We start from the raw sequence: 24,079 nt of genomic DNA, 5'->3' as shown, positions 1-24,079 counted from the left end.
TCCAGTGAGAATAAACGTGGCCTATCCAAACTCTCCTTCATTTCTGGCCACATCTAGTGAGTCTTTTCTCACTCTATAACCTGTAGTGTGGTGAGCTCCATCGTGATCCTTCCATCAAAGTTCAAAGTAAATTTATTATATATATCACCATATACAACCCAGAGATTTATTTCTTGTGGACATTCACAGTATATCAATGAAAATTACACACAAAGAAAGACTGACAAATGTGCAAAAGAAGACAAACTGCAAATACAGAAAGAAACAAATAGTAAATAATACTGAGAGCATGAGTTGTAGAGTCCTTGAAAGTGTATCTGTAGGTTTGGAATTAGTTCAGCATTGAGGGCAAGTTTAATTATCCACACTGGTTCATATTTTCCCCTCTCTATACCCTCCAACCTCTAATTATGGGTGGCATGGAAGCATAGCGGTATCACAGTGCCAGTGTCTCGCCCCTGTCTGGTAGGAGTTTGTGCATTCTTCCCCTGACCACATGGGCTTGCATTGTGTACTCCCACATTCCAAAGAGACAACAGATTAAAGTTAGTAAGTTGTGGGCATGCTATGTTGGTGCTGGGCTGCCCCTAGCACATCCTTGGACTACGTTGGTCATTGATGCAAGCGATGTATTTCACTGTATGTTTAACATACATGTGACGAATGAAGCTAATCAACTCTCCTTAATCTTTGTTGTTTTCTACAGGTATCACTCTCTTGGTCTGTTCTGTTCCACACCCACCCCTCTATGTCCCTTAGCACTTTCCCTTGCATCTGAAGGAGATGTAACATGTTGTCCCTTCACCTCTTCCCTCATCATTATATAGAGACCCCAGCAGCCCTTCCAGGTGAGGCGTTCACCTGAATCTCTTCCTGGTCCACTGCATTCAGTATTCGTGATGTAGCCTCCTCTACATTGGTGAAACTGAGCTAAGACTAGGCAATAGTTTTACGTACACCTTGGCTACAGAGAGGCTAAGAGCAAATTGGAAGAACCACGCCTTGTTTTCCACTTTGGTCGGTTACAACCCAATGCATCAGAGTTGATTTTTCCAATATAGTGTAGCCATACTCCCAGTGTTCTTTGTGTCCGCCTAGATTTCACCTTCCTCAGTTTATCTGTCCCTTCCACCTACCATCCACCTGTATTGTGTTTAGTTCTGATCGCTTCATTATAGGAAGAACATGGAAGCAGTAGAGAGGTTGGAGAGGAAATTTATCAGGATGATGCCTGGATCAGACAACATAATTTATGAAGATAGCTCATGCAAGCTAAGGCTTGTCTCTTTGGAGTGACAGAGGCTGAGAGGTGACTTGATAGATGAGTCATCATTATGTGCCGTGTTGTATGATGTTGGGTGATCGTCGTCTTTATGATCATGATTGCCCTTGGCAAATTTTCTACAGATGTGGTTTGCCTTTGCCTTCTGGGCAGTGTTTTTACAAGACAGGTGATCATAGCCATTATCACTGCTCTTCAGAGATTGTCTACCTGGCATCAGTGGTAGCATAACAAGGACGTGATATGTACCAGCTGCTCAAACAACCCTCCACCACCTGCTCCCATGTCTTCATGTGACTCTGATCAGGGGTGGTGGGCTAAGCAGGTGCTACACCTTGGCCAAAGTTGACCTGCAGGCTCTTGGAGGAAAGGGTGGCTTTACACCTCCTTTGGTAGAGATGTATCTCCACCCCACCACCCAGATAGAGGTGTACAAGATGATAATGCATAGAGTGGACAACTAGATACTTTTTCCCCAAGGCAGAAATGGCTAATACAAGGAGCGATGGTAGAGGTAGACTCATTAGGGGCTATGTAAGAGACTTTTACATGGATGATAGAAAAATGTATGGTTATGTAGGAGGGAAGGGTTAGATTGATCATAGGGTAGGTTATAGGGTCGGCACAACATCATAGGCTGAAGGGCCTGGACTGTGCTGTTGTCATTTTCTTAAACCCTACTGGGGCATACGCTGCCAACAGTAGCTCACCAGATTCCTCTGTCCTGGGTCAGACTTTCAGTCTTCCAAGGTGTAGATCCTTCTTCTCCCGGGGATGAGGTCTTTGGAGCTTCTTTTGGCATTCTTGTAGCTCTGGGTTTTTACAGGTTGGGGTTGCTAGCCCCATGGCCAACCCCCTCCTTTTGCAGCCGGGCTTGGGACCATCCATGGCGGAGTTGTCTTGTGCTATATTGTTTTATTTTCCTTTAAAGACCATGTGAGTTCTTCTAGCATTTTCTCTTTATTTTTGTTTCAAATTCCTGCAAGGGCAGTCTCCTTTTTAGTTCTTGTTAAACTGGTTGGGACATGTCATGCGAAGTCAGTACAGCACTATAATACCAATTAATCATCTTTGATACTTTGTAATGATTATACAGGCAGGATAGTTTGGACAAAGCAGAATAACATGCAACCAAAAATTACAGAAAGCAGGGATTTTACAAAGTGGGGAGAATGTCCTTACCATGGGCCAAGAAATTTTGAGTGTGGCTATGGTCTGCCAAGTTTCTGTACTGTGTATCCTAAGCTTAAGTGGGTTACACATTCATAGCAAGTTTATATTCAAAGCATATACTATCCTGAGTTTCATTTTCTTGCAGACATTCACAGTAGAACAAAGAATCAGTGAAAAACTACACACAAAGACTGACAAGCAGCCAATGTGCAAATACAAAAATAACCAATAATAATAATATTTTTTAAAAATAAGTAATATTAAGAACATGAGTGTAGTGTCCTTGAAAGTGAATCTGTAGGTTGGGGAATCAGTTCAAAGGTGAGGTAAGTGAAGTTACCTATGCTGTTCAGCAACCTGATGATTGAAGGGTAATATTTGTTGCTGAACCTGGTGGTGTGGGCCCTAACACTCCTGTACCACCTCCCCGATGGCAACAGTGAGAAGAGAGCATGGCCTGGGTGGTGGTGGTCAATGAACCACCTAACCCTCAGCCTCTACAATGATCAGGAGCTGGCTGAGGTGATACAGTAATGTTTTGATTTTTCTTTTTTGTGGAGCTTGCTTTTGCTTTCCCCACCCACACAGTGAATACAGTATTACCGAATGTTCTGGCTGTCATTTCAGGATGAATCACTTTATGAAGGAGGATTATAAATACGACCTTGCATTTTGGAGTATTGCAGTGAGAAACAATAAATCTACTCTTGTAAATGTTTACTTTCATTATAAAACATATTTAAAGTAGATTTTGTCTGCAAGTAGATTGCTTCTAATTTCTAACATGAAATCTGATATGGCGCCATTTTCTATAATGTTTTATATACATCGGCCCTTATTTGGCATCAGTGTCTCGCCAAGTCTGTTAAAATGTTTTTTTTAACAATGTTGCTCTGACATTCACCTTCCAGCACTGTAGCTGCAATGAGGCAACCAGAGTTGCACACAGTACTTCAAAAGTGGACAAACCAAAGTTTTAATGCGGCTACAATGTGACTTCCTCTCATATTCAGTACACCAACCAGTGAAGGCTAGGATGTCAAACACTGCCTCTATTACCCTACTTATTAGTGTTACTCCTTGCAGTGAGCTGTGGGTTTTGACCACGAGGTCGCTCTGTATTTGACCTTCTGAAATGTAATACCTTGCACTTGCTTGGATTAAGTTCCATCTGCCTTTTGCCCGTCCATGTCAGTAACTGACTATAGATTGTAGAATAATACAGCATAGTACTTTGGATATGATGCTTTTAATCAACTTGTTAACCTACTCTAAGATCAATCTAACCCTTCCCTCCCATGTAGCCCTCTGTTTTTCCATCATCTGTCTCTTAAATCTCCCTAATGTATCTGCCTCTAACAACACTCCTGTTTCTGAGTTCCATGCACGCACCACCCTGTGTGTAAAGTACCTACCTCTGACATCCCCATATACTTTCCTCCGATCACCTTAAAATTACACCCCCTTGTATTAGCTATTTTCGCCCTGGGAAAAAATCTCTAATTCTCCACTTGATCTATATCTTTTATCATCTCGTACAATTTTATCTCTCAACCTCCTTTGCCCCAAAGAGGTCAGTATTCTTTGACAGCCCTCTACACTGTCCAAAACTCCACCAATCTTTGTGTCATCTGTAAACTTAATAACTCGTCCATCTACATTTTCATCCAAATTATTTATGTACATCATAAACAAGAGGGTCCATTACCTGGTCATGGGCACCCAGGCAGAATAACACTCTTCCACCAGTTCCCTCAGTCTACTATGACTCCTGACTACTGTTACGAACCCCGTAACTGGGTCACTTACCAGCAAAGATAGAGAGGTCCGCTGAAGTCTGATGGTACTATTTTTAAACGTTTTTATTTATAAAGGGGCACAAAAGTAAGGTTAATACAAACATTCAGATAATCTACGTCGTCAATACTCAATCTAAAGCGCGGGTATAGTAATAATCATCAATAAGAAGTAGCTCTATTGTTTGTCTAGGGGTAAAAATATTGTCCGATGGAAATATAAAAGTCTCGCAAGTTCATGCAGGCTTTAGCCTTTTGGGGACCGCTGAGTTTCACTTGTTGGAGAGAGAGAGAGATTTTTGGTGAGAAAAGAAACTTGCCCAATCTTTAGGACGCAAACCGTTGAATCGGGAACGTGGGTTCCCCGTTGTTAGTTCGAAGTCCTTTTCGGTGTTATCAGCCACCCGTTCCCCAGGCCAGGGGAAACAGACCACACGTGGCTTCCGAATAGCTTCCCGTTATCACGGGAGCGATGAGCGATGGTGTCTCCTTCTGGTGCGTCGCTAGGGGACTGCCCCTGCAGCCCCTCTTTTATCTTGACTTGCAGGGTTGTAGATGTCAATCAGGGTGGGGTGATGCAATCCCCAGCCCACATTGCCCGAGGGTGTACACGTAGCCCTGAGAGCTGGCACGTAGTATAGGATCGCAATCCACAAAGGTGTCTCCAAGAAACAATGGCCAAATCCGTTGCTTTGTTCTGCTGAGGATTCTCTCTCATTTCCTGGGTCCAAGACCCGAATTAATAGCGATCTTGCGATTCTCAAGAAGGAGGAGGCTGGGATCATAACACTACCAAGTCACTAAATCCTAAGCATCTTGATCTTGTAGATCAGTCTGTAATGAGGAACCTAGTCAAATTCCTTCTGTCCACAGTCCTACAAAAAAAAGTCAATCAAGTTTCTAAGGTATGATCTGCTGTGTCCAAAACCACTTTCTGCTTCTTAAGCCCATCACTCCCACTGGGGCATAGGCCACTGGCAGCAGCTCATCAGAGTCCTCTATGCAGGGCTGATAGAAGGTTGATTGACCCTGTGGCTTCTGCTTTCACCACGTGAATTTGTCCATCTTCTAGGCAAAGATCTTTCCTCTTCCAGGGATGAGGTCTTTGGAGCTTGTTGGTGTTTCTGTAGCTCAAGGTTTTACGGGATCGGGTAATTAAAAACTTACCAACCTCCACTTTAAATATACCCATTGATTTGGCCTCCACAAAAGTCTGTGTCAATGAATTTCACATACTCACTACCATCCAGCAAAATAAATTCCTCCTCATCTCTGCCCTAAAGGGACGTCTCTCTATTCTAAGGTTGTTCCCTCTAGTACTAGACTCCCCCATTATAGGAGACATCTTCTCCATATCCACTGTATCTGAGCATTTCAATATTCAATGGGTTTCAGTGAGATTTCCCCTTTCATTTTTCAAAACTTCAGAGAGTACGGGCCCAGAGCCATCACATGCTCTTCATACATTGTCCCTTTCATTCCTAGGATCAATCGCATGAACCTTCTCTGGACCCTATCCAATGCCAGCACATCCTTTCTCAGATATGACACTTAAAGCTACTCAAAATACTCCACATATGTGGTCTCAAATGTGACCCTCCATTGATCAGGGTCGACCATGGATGTGTCGTAGCTGTCTACGTGATACACAAGCCAGGACAGTATGAAAAGATGAACTAACTGTTGACCTTGCAGCAAGCTCCAAACGGGTGATGATTCCAAAGCAACGGCAGAGACTGATATAGTTTGGTACCAGTGGTGTTGCAGGAGTTGCCAATCACCTTTGAACTCGATGTAGGACTGCCTTAGGGACTCCGGCTCTGGATGTTTCTTAGGGTTTACTCACGAAGCAAGGCAGCAGGGTTTTGAGATCAGAGTTTTCTTTCTCCTAGGTTGAGCTGCCAACCGTGGCTGATGAGCTCAACTACTCGAAGCAACTGGCTGGCCAATAACCTGCTGTTGTCCTTTCCCCTGTCAGTAGAAAGGGATCCGCTGGGCATAGTAGCTAAATCGCACATGGAGGCTAGAAGTTGGATTTGGATGTCAGAGGCTATTTGAGATGCACGCCTTCAATAGGTAGTAGGAGCTTATCCCCACCACCACCACCTCGGCTCTAACAACCATAAGGAACCAGTCTGCCCAATGCCTTGTAAAGCCTCTGCATTACATCCTGTGCCTCTTACCTTGTACATGTTTATCAAGTCACTTCCTTTGCTCTCCAAAGAGAAAAGCCTTAGCTCGCTCAATTATCGTGATAAAGACGTGCTCTCTAATCCAGGCAAAAGAATTTCATTGCCTACATCTTGTTGCATTTGAATGTCAAGATACTTAATATTAACAATAGTAACAACTTACTTACGGAGTGCTTTTCATACAGATGTCGTTCAAAGTGCTTTACAATGGGATAAAGCGAAAACATAAAAGCAAAAGACAAAAAGACATTGGTTAAAAGTAAGGTTAAATGGTTTTTGAGTTGGTGTTTAAAAGTGTCAGCTGAGTCTATATCTTATCGTTTTAGGATTTGAATTCCACGGATTAGGAACATCGGTCAAGAAAGCTGATCTGAGGATGAACTTTGTTTTTTTTTCTTTTCTTGCAGAGATGCAATGCAGTTGAATGTGGTTGCCACCCGCCAGCTCCTTACATTTGCACAGTTGATGAAGAAGCTCGAAGTGTTCATTCATGTTTCCACCGCCTACGCACACTGCAATCGGAAGCTTATAGAGGAGGTCATTTATCCACCTCCAGTTGACCCTAAAAAATTGATTGAAGCTCTGGAGTATGTTTGTTGTCTTATTTCTTTCCAGCTCTTTGTGTAAAACTGACTTGATTGGTTAATTTCCCCCCCACCCTGCAATCTAGTTATTACTTACACATTTTCCACCCTTACTTCCAGGTCATCAAAGGTATTCCAACTACTTTAAAGCTTCTGTAGGTTCTGGGATGTTGAATTTACATTGCTAAAGCTGCATGTTTTGTTTCATTAAGTTAGGGCACAAGAAATGATTTATTTAGCAATAAATAAGTGCTGTCTCTTAGGATGTCCCTTCTGGCCCAACGAGCCATGCTGCTCCAGCAAACTCGCCTGTTCAACCCTAAATTAATCACAGGACAATTTACAATGACCAATTAACCTACTAATCAGTACTTCTTTGGATCGTGGGAGGAAACTGAAACACCCAGAGAAACTCCATGTGGTTCAAGGGGTGAAAGTGCAAACTCTTTGCAGACAGCGACGGAATTGAACTCCGAAACACCCCAGGCTGTAATAGTGTTGGGCTAACTGCTATATTACCCTGGCATCCCTAGCAACTCGCAATGCATGATTGATATACTGGCCTGCCCTTGTAGGCTAGTGATGCAATACTGAAGATACTGGGAATGTGGAACAACATACAAGGAAAATGGAGGTATATAACAGATCAGACAACATCTATGGATGGGAAGGGGCAGTTGCCCACCTCAATGCTATTGTCTTCTCTTTAGCAGTTTTGTGAGACCATTGCTGTCTGTTACCCCTCTGTGCCACCTGTTACCCATGTTCCACCTCTTCCACTCGCCTTTTTATTCTGGCTATCTCACCATTTTCAAAGTTCAGAGTAAATGCATTATCAAAGTACGTATATGCCACCACATACTATGCTGAGATTCAGTTTATTGCAGGCATCACAGTAGAGCAGGGATCAGTAGAACCAATGAAAACTACACAAAGACCAATAAACGATCAATGTGCAAAAGAGGGTAAACTGCAAAAACATAAAAAACAAATAATATGTGAGTTGTAGAGTCTCTGAAAGTGAGTATAGGTTGTGGCATCAGTTCAGTGTTGAAAGTAAAGTTAACCACTCTTTCCAGTCTTGATGAAAGGTATTGACTCAAAATGGTAACTCTCCCTTTCAAAGTTTTAAAGTACCTTTATTATCAAAGTACGTGTACAATATATAACTCAGAGATTCGTCCTCCTGCAGGTAGCTACTAAACAAAGAAACACCTTTTGGAACCCCTTTAAAAAAAAAAATAATCAAACACTCAATGCATGAAAAGAAACAAATCATGCAAACATCAAAAAGTGAGAAAATAACACAGAATATTAAACATCAAACCACTTGAGTCCCCCAAATGGTCCAGGAGTGACAGCCACTGAGTCAGTTTAGTTTAGCACTGTGTGAGTGATTGTAGGCCTCAGCCATTGAGCCAGTTCCACACCCAAGCACCTGGATCAAATCATTCAAATGGCAAATAAAAAGTAACCAGAAAAATGTGGACTATGAACCACAGAGTCCCTAAGTGTTGCTTATTCTGTTGGGTTCCTCCAGCTCCTTTGTTGGCCTGGTAGGCTCATTGTTGGTGTTGGCTCTAGCCCTGTTGAACTTACCTCCTCATACTTTAACTCTGTCTTCTTTACTTTTCCCTTTCCTCCCTCTTGTCCATTCCCTTCCCACCTACAGAACACTTTGCACTCTCTGCACCATTTTCATTATTTAAAAGAACTTTTACGACGAAAGGACTCATCCTGAAACATTGACTGTCCATTCCCCTCCACAGGTGCAGCCTGTTGCACTGAGTTACATCCTCTGCTTTTATAATTTTGATATATACCAATCTGCCCATTGAGTCTTCTACACTCTCCCACTATAGGAAACATCTTCACCACATCTTGGCCTTTCAGTTTTCAATAGATTTCAATTGAGATTCCTCCCCACCCACCAATTATTCTAAACTCCAGAGAGTACAGTCCCAGAGCCATCAAACATTTCTCTAAGTTAATACTTCCATTTCTCTGGACTCTCTCCAGTGCCAGTACATTCTTCCTTAAATAAGGGGCCCAAAGCTACTCACATTACTCCAAATGCAGTCTGACCAATTCTTTATAAACTCTCGGTATTACATTCTTGCTCTTATATTCTACTGCTCTTGAAACGAATGCCAACATTGCATTTGCCTTCCTTACCACCAACTTAACCTGCAAGTTAACCTTTAGGGAATCCTGCACGAAGACTCCCAAGTCCCTTTCCTAAATTTTTTCCCCGTTTTGAATGTACTTGAATTCAAGGCATGTTCTTGTTCTACTATTAGTTATGGTATCAGGATTTAGGATTTACCATTAAACTTGTAGGTTGAGTGAAATGAAATAAGTTCTTTCACTTTGGTACTTTATAGTAGCTGTAGTATTTTCTTTTGCTATGTGTTTGAACTTTTACTTTATTCCTATGGGATTGTTGACTGATAAATGTTTTACCCATGGATGAAATCATCTTGGTTTTTGCCTTTCCTTCCTAAAAGGAACCAATTAAACTGTAGATTAAAACACTTTTCAAAGGCTTCATTTTTCCATGGATTTCCATTATTCCACAGGTGGATGGATGATGATTTGGTTCAGGACATTACAAGGAAACTAATCGGTGAACGACCTAACACATATACCTATACCAAAGCCATGGCTGAATATGTAGTACAGCAGGAATGTGGAAGCCTGAATGTTGCCATTGTTAGACCTTCCATTGTGGGAGCCAGCTGGAAGGAGCCCTTTCCCGTAAGTTCATAGATAATTCCTTAAAGGAACACAGAAATGTAAGAATTTAAATCGACACCTTCTAATTTTAACATATCATGGCCATAAATAAGGTTCCCTGACTTTTAGGATCTGGGGAATGATTTACAAAGGAGTAAGATCTATATTTACTAACTTGGAAATACTGGTGTGCTCTTCTACTTGGAGTGCTTGCGGAGTTACAGGCTCTTCTGGCCCAAACAAGCCTGCGCCACCTACTTACATCCAATTAACCTAGTAACTTGTATGTCTTTACAATGTGGGAGGAAACTGGAGCTCCATTCGTTATGTGCTGTGTTGTAAGACATAGGTGGTCATGGTCTTTCAATGACAAATTTCATGGCAGATTTTTCTAACAGAAGTGGTTTGCCATTGCCGCCTTCTGGGCCGTGGCTTTACAAAACAAGTGTATCCTTTTGATGTCATTCATTGCAATACTGTGGAGGTATGGTCACCCAATTGAGTGATTTTTGTTTTGTGCATATTTTCTGATTTACGGATAAAATCTATTTGATGTCTGGTGAAGTGGAACATTCTTGTCATCTGAGGATGGTTTCTGTGCAAATCAATTAATACTCTTATTCCAGTTTTATTGATTTTCAAAACAAGTTTGTTATCACTGACATACAGGAAGTTCAATGTAAATTTATTATCAAAGTACATATATGTTGCCTTATACACCCCTGAGATTCATTTTCTTGCGGGCATTCACTGTAGAATAAAAGAAACACAATAGAATCAATGAAAACAAAACAATGTCAGTGTTTTGTGTTATTTGTTGTTCTGCGGCAGCAGTTAGTGCAATATCAGTTACAGTAAGAAATATAGAAAACATAAATAGTGCAAAGAGAGAGCCAAATAGTGAGGCAGCTTTCATGAGTTCATTGTCTATTCAGAAATCTGATGGTGGAGGGTAAGAAGCTGTTCCTAAAACATTGAGTGTGTGCCTTCTGTCTCTTGTACCTCCTCCCTGATGGTAGTAATGAGAAGAGGGCATGTCCTGGAAGGTGGTGATCAGTATTTTAGATAATTAATGTCATCGTTAAGTATCAGTACTTGCTAAATACATTGAATAATGTTTTTTCCATTATTATTCTCTCTCCTGTGACCAGGGCTGGATTGACAACTTCAATGGACCAAGTGGGCTCTTCATTGCAGTAAGTGATATAAGCTTCCATCAGTTCTTGGGTCCTAAGGTTGGCTACATAAAACACACTACAGCCTCAGCATTGTATTTAGTTGCAACATAAAGTGCTCATCTTCTATAACCCAATACCCTGTTAGCTAATGGTGCTATGTGATACCCATTACAGTGCATGGGCTTCATTGCAAGTTCTAATGATCAACATGAAGCAGTGCTGGTTATAAGCTCTGAAGTGTATGAATATCCTGTAAAAGTTGCAATATGTTTGAGAAACCAAATGACACAAAGAAATAAGGCAGCACAATAGTGTAGTGAGTGGGAATGTAGCAGAATTCCCACCACTGTCTGTGTGGAGTTTATACGTTGTCCCTGTGACCGCGTGTGTTTCCTCTGGGTGCTTGGGTTTCTCCCACAGTCCAGAGCCATGCTGGTTGACAGGTTAATTGGTCATTGAAAATTATCCTGTGATTAGGCTAGGGTTATATTGGGGGGATGCTGGGCAGAGCAGTTCGAAGGGCCTATTGTTCACTGTCGCAATAAATTTAAAAAAACATATTGGGATGCAAATGACACATTTTACTGTATGCTTCGATGTACCTGTGACATATAAAGCTAATCTTTAAATCTTTGTTTAAAAATAAAGCTTTTTAAATATCTTATGAGGAAAGATTGGGTGAGTTAGGGCTATTCTCTTTAGAGCGAAGGAGGGTGAGGGGCAACTTGATAGAAGTGTATTAGATTGAGAGGACTGGATAGGGTGGTGTACGGGGTGTCCTGGGAGGAGCAGCATCTCTGGTGAAGGGGCTTGTTGTGTACTTTCTGGGGCGGCTCAGTTGCCTTTGAGACCCGCTGGACACTCAGCTCTCACGTGTGGCTGTAACAAGGTATAGGAGAAGTCATGGCCATCCACTGCAACCAAGAACTCCAATTGTGATACTGCTCACTCGTACCACTGGACCAGGCTTCTGAGGGCGAGAAAGTGGAGCGGCCCCAGTGCAATGGCTTTTTCACTTTTAAAACACTCCTGCACAGGTCTCCTGATATTGCTGAATTTGATAGATAACCAGCCCAGGTAGCGTGGGCAGCCAGAACATTTTTCCAGGACTCAGTGGCCAATACCATAGGATGTCTGTATAATGTGGGTGGAGTAAGTTTAAGGAGGGATGTCAGAGGTAGTTTTTTTTACACACACTGGAAGGGATGAGTGCCTGGGGTGAACTACCAGGTGGTGCTTATTGAAGCTGATACGGTAGGGACTTTTAAAAGACACTTAGGTGCATGGATGTAAGGAGAAAATTGAGGTTCATGGATTGTGTAGGAGGGAAAGGTAAAATTGATCATGGAGTAGACGTCATGGTTGGCATGACATCTTTGAATGAGTGGCCCCTACAGTTCTATGTTTTATGAAATGCTGGATGCTTGATAGCAGTTAACAGTGGAATATTAAATTAATCTTTACCGTTGTGCTAATTAGACTTGTACAATGTCAGTGTAATTATCACTCAGAATCAGGTTTATTACACTGACATTTTTGTGAAATTTGTTGTTTTGCAGCAGCAGTACAGTGCAATATATAAAAAAATTACTAAGTTACGATAAGAAGTATATTAAAACAGTTGTGCAGAAAGTGAGAATGTGTTCATGGACTGTTCAGAAATCTGATGGTGGAGAGGAAGAAGCTGTTTCTAAAATGTTGAGTTTGTCTCTTTAGGCTCTTGTACCCCATGTCTTACATGGTGAGATTATTGTTGTCAAGTTTATTTCTATCTGCATATTTAGGCAATTCTTCCAAACTGTTTTCCCAATGTATGCTTGCTGTTTGTTTAATAGCAAATTTTGAAATGCAACTTTCTGGTGCCTCCATGTCAGTACCACCACACCTCCCTCCCCCACGACACACGCTGTTCTTAGAACATAGAACACTACAGGCCCTTTGGCTCACAGTGTAACCTACTCAAAGATCAATCTAACCCCTCCCTCCCACATGGCCCTCCATTTTTCTATCATCCACGTGCCTTCTAAAAGTTTCTTACATGTCCTTAATGTATCTGCCACTACCGCCACCCCTGGCAGAGCATTTCACACACCCACCACTCTGTGTGTAAAAAAACCAAACACTACTGCTTGCTCTACCATATCCCAGTATGATGAGACCAGCAGCAAAGATAAAAAAATAATCTAATGAAGGAACAAGGGACTGCAGATGCTGGAATCTGAAGTAACAAGCAGAACTTTGGGCGATGGGGTTCAGAGGAATAATAAATCAGCCATGATAGAATGGCCTAATTTACTTATTTAGAGATACGATGCAGAACAGGCCCTTCCAGTCCAATGAACTGCACTGCCCAGCAACCCATCAATTTAACCCTAGCCTAATTAAAAGGGATTAGGACATTTTCTAATGACTAATTAACCCACTAACCAGTGTGTCTTTGGATTGTGGGAGGAAACTAAGTGCTCACAGGAAGGAATGTACTAGTTTGCTCACAGAGAATACCGGAATGGAACTCCGAACTCTGACGGCCCACACTGTAATAGCATCGCACTAACCACTAGGCTGCCACAGCAGCCTGCCGCTCTTGTCTTATGGTCTTGTGGAACTCCGTGGCTCAGGCATCATCTATGGAGGGAAGTGGACAGATGAAGGGTCCTGAAGTGTCGGCTGTCCATTTCCCTCCATAGATGCCTCCTGAACTGCTGACCTCTTCCAGTATTTTGCTTGTTGCCGCAAACAGTCTTCCAAACTTTCTTCAGGTTTGCATTTCTTTTAAAATACTTCTAATCCAGCCTCTGGTGTGCTGTCAAAATTCACTTTGTTTGACCTCACACAGTGCGAGTTACATATATTGGTGACACAAAAAAATTGCTGAGTTTTTAACCTAGAATATAAGAAAAAAATTTCTAAGTGTGTGCTTCCACTGCACTGCAGAGTCTCTCGCCTTCCCATGACCTATGTGGAATCACGATTTGCATTTTACTTACACCAGCAGCATTTTTATTATTTAAGCATTTGAGCTTTTTTTTTTTAAACAAAAAGAGCCTAGAGAGATTAGTTTTATTGGTGGCATGTACATCAAGACATACAGTGAAATGCTTCGTTTGTATCAACAGCCAACACATTTTGAGGATGTGCTAGGGAAAGCCCACAAATGTTGTCATGCTTCTGGCACCAATATAGCGTGTCCACAACTTACTAACCCTCCTAACCTTTGAAAGATGGGAAGACCCCAGCACTCCCGGAAGAAACTGCATGGACAGGGGGAAACACCTTACAGACAGTGATGGGAATTGAACCCAGGTTGATAGTGCTATAAAGCATATTGCTAGCTACTAAGGTACTATGCTGCCTCTTCAGCTGTAAGCTCCAGTTTGCTGTACAGGATCAGAATCAGGTTTAATATCTTTGGCATTTGTTGTGAAATTTGTTGTTTTGTGGTAGCAGTACATTGCAATACATAGTAAAAACATAAATTATGTTATATAGATATAAATAAATTTAAGTTACTGGTGCAAAAAGAGGAAAAAAAACCAAAACAAAGTACTGAGGGAATGTTCATGGGTTCACTGTCCATTATCTGGCAGTGGATAGATGCTGTTCCTGAAATGTTGAGTATGTCTTCAGGCTCCTGTACCTCCTTGATGCCAATGAGAAGAGGGCATGTCCTGGGTGCTGGGGCCTGTACTGATGGATGCCACCTTTTGAAGGCATCCTTAATGGTGGGGAGGCCAGTGCCCATGACGGAGCTGGCTGGGTTTACAACTTTCTGCAACTTTTTCTGATCCTGTGCAGTGTACAGTTCTGTTTTCTGCTTTGAATTGTAATGTAATTGTCAATGAATTTTGGAACTGTTGTTTACCCGCACCCATATTGCTCTGGTTTCTCTTGTAGGCTGGGAAAGGAATCCTGCGCACAATGAGAGCAGCAAACAGTGCTGTGGCTGACCTGATCCCCGTTGATGTGGTTATCAACATGACTCTGGCTGCTGCGTGGTACTCGGGAGTTCATAGGTACAGCAGGTGACTCCTCTAAATTTTAGAGATAACAACATGTATTGGGGCAAGGACTTCTTGACAGAGTACTTACTAAAGAATGACCTATGGATTCAGATTCACTTATTTATCACATCAAGTTCATTTTCATTATCACATCGTTTAAGTTCAGTTTTTTGTCATTCAACTGTACACATGTATACCATCAAATGAAACAGTATTTCTCCAGACTAAGGTGCACAACACAGTACATATAACTCTCACACAATACATAAAGTAATATTACCACTAGTAAATGAGCAAATAATGTGCATATGCAACACAGGTTTAAAAAGTAAACATTATAAGGCTACCGACACTTCCTGCAATGTAGGACCTGGGTTGTGGCAGGGAGTTCAGAAGTCTTGTGGCCTCTGGGAAGAAACTGTTTCTCATCCTAACAATTCTTGTCATAATGTATCTTCTGCCTGATGGTGGGGTGTGGTCAAAGAAATTGTCGGACAGATCGGATGGATCATTGACAATGCTAAGGGCCCTGCATATGCAGTGCTCCTGATAAATATCTCTGATGGGTGGGAGAGACCCTGATGATCCTCTCAGCAGTCGTCACAATCCTTTGTCGGGACTTAGTTAGATATCTTGTAATTTCCATACCAGACAGTGAAGCAGCTGATCAGGACACACTCGATGATGCTTCTGTAAAAATAGTTAGAATAGGAGGGGTGAAGCCTCACTCACCTCAGTCTCCTCAGAAAGTGGAGACGCTGCTGTGCTTTCTTGACTCAAAGAGAAGGTGTTGAGGGATCAGGTGAAAACACACATTGAAGTGTGTCATTAACAACGAACACAGCCTAAAATGTGCTGAAGGCAGCCCACAAGTGTCTCCACACATTCTGACATAGCATGCCCACAATATTCAGCAGAACAACATAAAAAACAACAAAAAAAAGCACAACAGGAAAACAAGCCCCTTTCCTGTTTGCTCCCCCACCCAAGCATCCACCACACACAGAGACAGCCTTCAACCCCAGGACAGGTCACAGGACGAGAGCTAAGTTGTGAGAATGAGATGTGATCTCTAAGACAAAGGGTTGAGTGTCAACAGAGTGGATCAGGTGTAGATAACTTAATTTTCACCCTGGGTATCCCAGCCCCAAGGGATAAAACCATTCATTCCAACTTAATTTAGATTTTTGTCCCTGTGCACTAACTGGTAATTGGTTTATGATTATCACATTTACCGAGATGCAGAATCAGAATCAAGTTTGCTATCACTGGCATCTGTGTTGTTTTGCAGCAGTGGTACAATGCAATACATAAAATATAGATTGTAATTGGAAATATATAAAATAATAAAATGTAGTACAAAACTGAGCTAAATAAAATAGTGAGGTAGATTTCATCAGTTCATACCCATTCAGGAGAGGGGAAGTACAAGTTGGCCTTTGGCCTTACCTTCTCACAAACCTTTGCAGGGTTTGGTAAGGTTTAAGCTGAATACTGTTTTGATTATGACCTATGAAAATACTTTTTATCTGGGAACAGTGTTTGCTGCATTCAGTGTACTAAGTTTTTAATTTTACCCTTTAGGCCAAGAAATATATTGGTTTACAACTGTACCACAGGTGGCACCAATCCTTTCCACTGGGGTGAAGTTGGTAGGAAACAAAGCTTACTGTTTGCCTAAATGTTAACTGCTTGTATTTTAATTTAATTATAATCTGTGTGTTGCGGAAATGTCATGTTGGAGTAATCAACTGCATGCTGAAGTGATCTGAGTTTTCTGATTGAAATGAAGCCAAGGAAGATAGCTAAATGTGTCTGTGTATGTGGTCCTTTTGCATGGGGAGCTTTCCAGCATGATTGTGAAGCCTCTTGCACTTTTGTGACCCATGGAGGACATTTGATGGCCAACTCGTCCTCTGGCTAATTGCTTGCATGCCTCTGCTGTTTGCACAGAAAAGAAAGTCACCACTACAGATTCGGGAATGAGGTTGAAAAGTACCATAAGTTCTTAATGTGCCGGGAGTCAAATAATGAAAATATTTACTTTCACTTTAACTTTCTTCTACTTACAGTGGTCTCAAAAATCTCTCAAATTTATTTTCTCAAGGCCAGGAGTTTTATTGCTTCTAGAATGATTGCTTCATCTTTAAACATTCCTCCCTTGGTGTACCAAGATTTTTTTAGGTGACATTTTCTTTTCACGTGATCTTTCCATGCTGCTTTTCAAAATTCATGGGGTGGCAGCTCAGTGAAGTCTGTGTTAAAAGTGATCCTTAGTGGTCCAGGGTGACACGGTAGTGTAGTGGTTAGCAGGACCATCATAGCTCGGGTGTTCTCGAGTAAGGAATTCAGTTCTGGCACCGTCTGCAAGGAGTTTAATGTTCTCCCCGTGACCATGTCCAGGTGCTCTGATTTCCACCCACAGTACCAGTTAATACGTTAAGTTGTCCTGTGATTAGGCTCAGGTTAAATAGGTGGGTTGTCAGAAGTTGTGGCTCGTTGGGCCAAAGGGTCAGTTCTATACTGTATCTCTAAATAAAATAGCTGCTAATTCCTTTGTAGCAATCTTCTTAACTCCACATAATGTTAAATACTTTAAACCTTCTCAGTCAGTAGCACCTCCCCTGATCTTTCAAGTAAAGTACCTTTTGTTTATTAAAATGTTAAAGATAAATTGTCAATTTGAAGTGAGTGTTGTCAAACTGGAAACATTAAATTGCATGAACATTATACTTAATGGTACTTTTAAGTGCTTAAAGTTAACACATCTTAAAAAAAATTCTAGAGGTTAGGTGTTTCTGTTTACATTCTAAGGTGAAAGTTGGTTTGGTATAACTTCAGATTCTCATTCACGCTTATCTAATGCAATTGCCCAGCCTATTGTTTCAAACTGGAAAGTGAGTGTGTAATAAATACCTGATTTGGTTGTAAAAAGAGGAATTCATTAACTATGTGTACATAAAATAAAATCAACTTGCCCATAAGACATAGCAGCAGAATTAAATCATTTGCCCCATTGAGTCTGCTCTGCTATTCCATCATGGCTGACTATTATCCCTCTCAATCTTATTCTCCTGCCTTCTCCCATTAACATTTGATGCCCTGACTAATCAAGAGTCTATCAATCTCTGGTTTAAATATATCCAGTGACTTAGCCTCCACAGCCATCTGTGACAATGAATTCCACAAGATTCATTGACTAAGCAAATTCTCCTCACCTCTGACATGCTTCTATTCTGAGGCTGTACCCTCTAATCCTAGGTTCTCCCATTGAAGGAACCATCCCCTCCACATCCACTCTATCTATGAATTTCAATATTCGATAAGTTTCAGTGAGATTCTCCCCTCATTCTTCTAAATTTGAGAAAGTGCAGGCCAAAAGCCATCAAGTGTTCCTCATTCTCATAAATCTCCTCTGGACCTCCTTTTTCAATCTGGATTGGATTCTTGCCATTTTTACACCATGTAACACACTGATGATAACTGATGGTTGGTGTGGACCTGTGGCACTGTAATGCTGATAAAGATTTAGTGGGCTCTAATAATGCAGATTCATTATTTACTTGTTTTGTATCACTAGTGATGATAAATTTCACTTAAGTAACCAAGAAGGATAACCAATCAGCAAAGAGATTCTCTTTGTAGCTCATTAACAATGCACAAAGGCAACCTTGCAAGGTACCTCCAATGAACAGTTACCACTATTAGATTCCGATGTTTTTAATCCAAAGTTTTTCCGGAAGTCAGGAAAAAGGCGCAAAACTTGGTGAATCATGATAGTTTTATTAAGTGTTAATAGAACAAAGCACATCTAAAATGGACAGTGACGGAGGTCTTGTAAGTGGAGAGAGAAGAGCATAAAGAAAAGAAGGTGCTGCTGCTGCATGTTCTGCTTTCTCTCTACCCATAGATAACAAACAATCCATTTAAATTTGCAGATAAGATTCAGCCAACCAGAAAGCCTCGATTCAAATAACGCAGCACAAGGGAAGCTTCCAGAGCTTTCCAGAATTGTACAAATGTAACCTGTAGGGGACACACTGAACAATTGTTTATTCATACTGTGACCACTAGGAAACATACTAAATAGTTACATTTTTATAAGCTGTTACATAAAACACAAACAAACAATTGTTAAACTTAAAAAAAAAACAATTAAACACCCTAATCCAACACCATTGCTACAGTTTTATATTGGGATCATTCAGCAGCTGGCAGGATTACGTGTTAAAGATGTGTTACAGTTGGGTGTGTGCTTGGTACAGACCTCTCACTTCCTTTCTTTATGGTGGTTGGTGTACTCAGACTTTGAAATACCTTTTGCCTTCATGTTGGTCGGTCACTTTCGGATTGCACAGATCTTTAGAAAAAACAAGATCTATAATTTTCAGAGATGGAGTTGCTTACTTCTGTTTTGGTCAGATGTTTAGTTTTCCAACTGAACATAAATCAAGTGGTTATTCTGCCAGAACCTAGTAAAACAACGCTAGGTAACACATCAGTTTAAAGACATATAATTGTCAGAATCTGAATTTCCTGGATTGTTAGCACTACGTTATTACAGCTTGGGTCATTGAAATCCAGTGTGTTCTGTAGCAAGGTTTATATGTTCTTTCTTAGTGCATATTGGTTTTCTCTGGGTGCTCTGGTTTCCTCCCACAGTCCAAAGACTTTATTAGCTTAATTGGTCATTGCAAATTGCCCTAAGATTGGGCTGAAGTTAAGTTGGTGAGTTGCTCGGCGACGCAGGTCTAAATAAAATAAAAATCCAAAATTCAAACTCAAACTTTTTCAGCATACTGGATGAAAAATGCTGATTGTTCAGTAAAAGGTGAAGTTTGACCTCTCTAAATTCCCTTTGCTAATTTCTGGCAACACCGCTTGTGGTGACCAAAGACCATTTATTTGTGCATTTGTTCGGATGTTTCCTTTACTCGTCATTATCCTTGTTGACCTTGCTTTAGGTTTTGAGTAGATGCAGAAAATCAACATACTGTCATGCAACTTTTCTTCCTCAGAATACCATGTAATATCCACTTTCAAGAGGAACCCTCTCGAGCAGGCTTTCAGGCGGCCCAATGTAAATCTAACCTCCAATCACTTGATCTATCAGTACTGGATTGCTGTAAGCCACAAGGCCCCAGCATTCCTATATGATGTCTACCTCAGACTTACTGGAAGAAAACCAAGGTAATGGTGGCTAGCTTTACCCTGTATGCTTAACTGAATCATTGAAAATGTACTCTAATTCTCAGCCCTCAATTCATTATCTCTTCCCGACCACTTAATGTGCAAAGGACCTCAGCAAATGGGTGCTTCACACAGCAGCCATACATACTAATTGGTGATCTTGCCGTGTGTCTCTCTTTCTGAAAGGCTGATGTAGATTAATGCACAACTAGCTTCTCGCATTTAAGCTAATCGTGAAATTGCTGAAACATAGAAATGTTGAAGAGTTGTGAACATGCTTAAAGGAAGTTTTCCAGCTTCAAAGTATCTATCCTCAAATATTCCTCAAATTCCAGCTTGAGAGTGAGTCCAGTTGAGACAGGGTGATGAAAAAGACACCTTCAAATGGCAAAGGGTCTTCTGTCACCATTTGATTAAAGTGTCCCATGAATGGTTAAGAAGAACTTGTGAATCTAACTTTCACCAAGGACTAGGGTCAACTTTGCCATGTTCTTTTGTGATTTAACAAAAGACTATTTTGCCGTCATCATCAAGTAGTCTAAATTGAAGTGTAACGTTGGCATCTGACCAGATGCAACTAATCCGTGAATGATAAGTCTACATTTGCAAAATTGAAAATCTGGAGACCCTGCATACGGCACGGTAGTGTAGTGGTTAGCACAACACTTTAGAGTACCAGCCTCTTGGGTTCAATTCCTGTTGCTGCCTGTAAGTAATTTCTACGTTTTCCCAGTGATTTTGTGGTTTTGCTCCGGTTGTCTCCCACAGTCCAAAGACATACCGGTTGGTAGGTTAATTGGTCATCGTAAGTTGTCCCATGATTAGGTTAGGGTTAAATTGGGGGATTCCTGGGTGGCAGGGCTCAAAGGGCCAGAAGGTCTACTCGATGCTGTATGTCAATAAGTAAATATTAAAGCAGAAAATACTGGAAACGCTCAGCAGGTCAGACAGCATCTGTGGAGAGAGAGACACACACACAGTTACTGCTTTGGATCTCTGGTCCAGAACTGAAAAGTTAACTGTTTCTCTGAACACAAATGCCAAGCATTTATAGCATTTTCTGTTTTCACTGAGTATTATTCCAAATGACTTTGAAGCCTGGATTTGTTCCTTTAAATCATTTCTATCCCTCTAGTATCTGCAATGTTTTTGTTCAAAACAACATCATACTTATTTTCTCTGCAGAATATCATGTAAATTTGTCCTTCAAGATGAATCCTTTAGAACGGGCAATGAGACGCCCAAATGTAAACCTGCGCTCCAATCCCATTTTGCATCACTATTGGATTGCTGTCAGTCACACAGTGCCTGCATTGTTTTATGATGCTTTTCTCATGCTGACTGGTCACAAACCTCGGTAAGAAAAGCTGAATGGAAAATAGCCTTTGTGCTTGGCGGTATTTTGGGAGCTGGCTTTAGTGACACTGTTCTTGAAGCTGTTTAACTTGATACATCTATGCTGCTTTCTAAAATGGTGCTCTAATCCTAATAAAATTTGGGTCCTTCATCATGTATTTGTGTAAAGCAGTGTAATGGAATGCATAGTTCTGGGCCCTTGTATCAGCAAGCATTTATCACCCCAGCACATCCTCAGACTGTGTTGTTCATTGACACAAAAGGACACATCTCACTGTGTGTTTCAATGTTTATTCAGATTTATTGATAACCTGTACATCAAAACACACAGTGAAATGCATCATTTGCATTAACAGTTAGTACAATCTAAGGATGTGCTGGGGGTATCAAAGGTTATGAGGAGAGGGCGGTGTTATGGACGGAAAATTATCCGACCAAGCAGGAACGTGGTATCAGAGAAAGATGTATCCGCGACAAGAATGAGACTGTACCCCGGATCACAGTATTACACTTGTTTATTGGTAAGGTAAAATATTAGCATAAATGACACTTCATTGCGGAAAGCGGCTTAGCTTGACTACCCACGGCTGTGCAACTGCCCTTTTCCCGATACAAGCAATACTTATCAACGTGTGGTTAATCCCACTCCCACACGACTCATACGGGGCCAGGAACAGGTGTGATGAAGCACCCACGCCAGCGAACGCGGTCTTCACCTGGGATGTTTCGTCCCCACCTGGGGTTCCTTCTGGTCTTGCTAGTTGTTGTCTTTCTCCACGGACTGCATATCGTCCTCTCCCTGTCTTCCTCTGCACCTCACAGCCCCTGGCCCCTTATATATCCCCTTAAAACAATGAGAACAATATATATTCTCTTAGAACAATGACATCCTGTACAATGCCTCTACATGCCTACACGGACAAGGACATCCTGTACAATGCCTCTACATGCCTACATGGTACAGTTACCACAGGACAATATAGGACGCGTTGCGGTTGACGAGCTGGGACCGATTGCGTTGTCACATTTCCTGGCCCGACGCCATCCGTTCTGCTACATTAACAACCCACTACCTCACCAAATACCACACGCTCAGTGGATACTTATAGCAACCCATTAACCTCTCAAGTCCCATGTTCTTTTCCTACAATACAGGCGGGTGAGTGGGGTTAAGAAGGATGATAGATCAGCCATGATGGAATGGCGAAATGAAGTCGATGGGCTGCATGGCCCAATTTTGCTCCAATGTATTATGGTCACAACTTGAAATTACTCTCAACTTCAGTGAGTGGAAGAGATGAGGGGTGTGGAAATAGGGAAGGAAAATACTTTTAGAAAAATTTAAACTTTTCAATGAACAATCAAGAATGGAGAATTCAATATCAAATGTGCCCAGAATATGTGGAATTCTATCATGGAATTGAAACTGCTCACTCAGAGCATATGGTAAATTTGTTTGGTACCTTCTGCAAGTGCTTTTGAAGTTAGTAGCTTGATTCCCCAAATTGGTTAATCTGTGTGATGACTCAAGAGACTCATTTTAATCTCCACCTAGTTTCTTACTTAATCTCCCCCCCCCCCCCACCCTGCAACCCTCCTCTGCTCACCTGGCCTCACCTATCACTATCACCTCCCAGTTTGCCCTCTTTCCTCTCCCCCACCTTCTTGTTCTGGCATCTTGCTCCTTCCTATCCAGTCCTGAAGAAGAGTCTCGACCTGGAACATCAACTGTTCATTCATTTCCATTGAAGCTGCCTGACCTGAATTTCTCCAGCATTTTGTGTGTGTTGCTCTGGATTTCCAGCATCTGCAGAATCTCTTGTTGTTATAATGCATTTTAATTCTGTCTTGATATCCAAACTGAACTATTGACAAGCCCCACCAATTGTATTGTTTGATTCCCAGAACACAGAATATTACAGCACAGTATAGGCCCTTCAGCCCATAATGCTGTGCAGACCTTTTAATGTACTCCAAAATCAATGTAACCCATACCTCCCACACGTAGCCCTTCATTTTTCTATCATCCATGTGCCTATCTGCCTCAACCACCTCCCCAGGCAGTACCTTCCATGCATCCACCACTCTTCTATAAAAAACAAACTTATCTCTGACATCTCGCCCCATACTTTACTCCAATCAACTTAAAATTATGCCCCCTCATGTTAGTCGTTTCCGCCCTTGGGAAAAGGCTCTAGCTGTCTACTTATCTATGTCTCTTACTGTCTGTATACCTCCATCAAATCACCTCATCCTCCCTTGTTCCAAAGGGAAAAGCCCTAACTCACTGAAACTACAGTATCTTCATGTGACATGCTCTCTAGTGCAGGCAGTATCCTGGTTAAACTTCTCTGCGTCTTCATTCCTTGTAAGAAAGAATACTGGCCACCCCCACCCCCCACCATGCTAAAGGCCGTTTGCGTTATGGAAATGCATCCTTAGGGAATTCACAAATCACTTCCGAAAAATTTATGATGTGGAATAAAGTTCCATATCTGGAATAAAATTCACTCACAGTATGTGTTTTAAAAAATAAGTAAATAAATCTCGCACAATTTATTTTTTATTTCAACCTGCATTTCCTGACGCAT

General features: G+C 41.4%; 1 protein-coding gene across 4 annotated transcripts in view; it reads left to right on the top strand.

The window, feature by feature from the left end:
• The window catches only part of far1 (fatty acyl CoA reductase 1), a 126,596-nt gene that overhangs the window by 73,770 nt on the left and 28,747 nt on the right, over positions 1 to 24,079 (top strand). Inside the window, exons 4-9 of one of the 4 annotated variants that reach the window (XM_073049903.1) lie at positions 6,851 to 7,030; positions 9,607 to 9,784; positions 10,915 to 10,959; positions 14,836 to 14,954; positions 16,527 to 16,594; positions 21,318 to 21,489. In XM_073049903.1, coding sequence (XP_072906004.1) covers positions 6,851 to 7,030; positions 9,607 to 9,784; positions 10,915 to 10,959; positions 14,836 to 14,954; positions 16,527 to 16,594; positions 21,318 to 21,489 — 762 coding nt within the window. Of the gene's footprint in view, positions 1 to 6,850; positions 7,031 to 9,606; positions 9,785 to 10,914; positions 10,960 to 14,835; positions 14,964 to 16,526; positions 16,595 to 19,960; positions 20,133 to 21,317; positions 21,490 to 24,079 lie in introns of all 4 variants that reach the window. The other 3 variants (XM_073049901.1, XM_073049900.1, XM_073049902.1) reach the window with 3 other exon arrangements.

This window comes from Hemitrygon akajei, chromosome 6 (assembly GCF_048418815.1).
Source record: "Hemitrygon akajei chromosome 6, sHemAka1.3, whole genome shotgun sequence".
Classification (NCBI taxonomy): domain Eukaryota; kingdom Metazoa; phylum Chordata; class Chondrichthyes; order Myliobatiformes; family Dasyatidae; genus Hemitrygon; species Hemitrygon akajei.
This window is presented reverse-complemented; position numbering and strand designations above follow the sequence as displayed.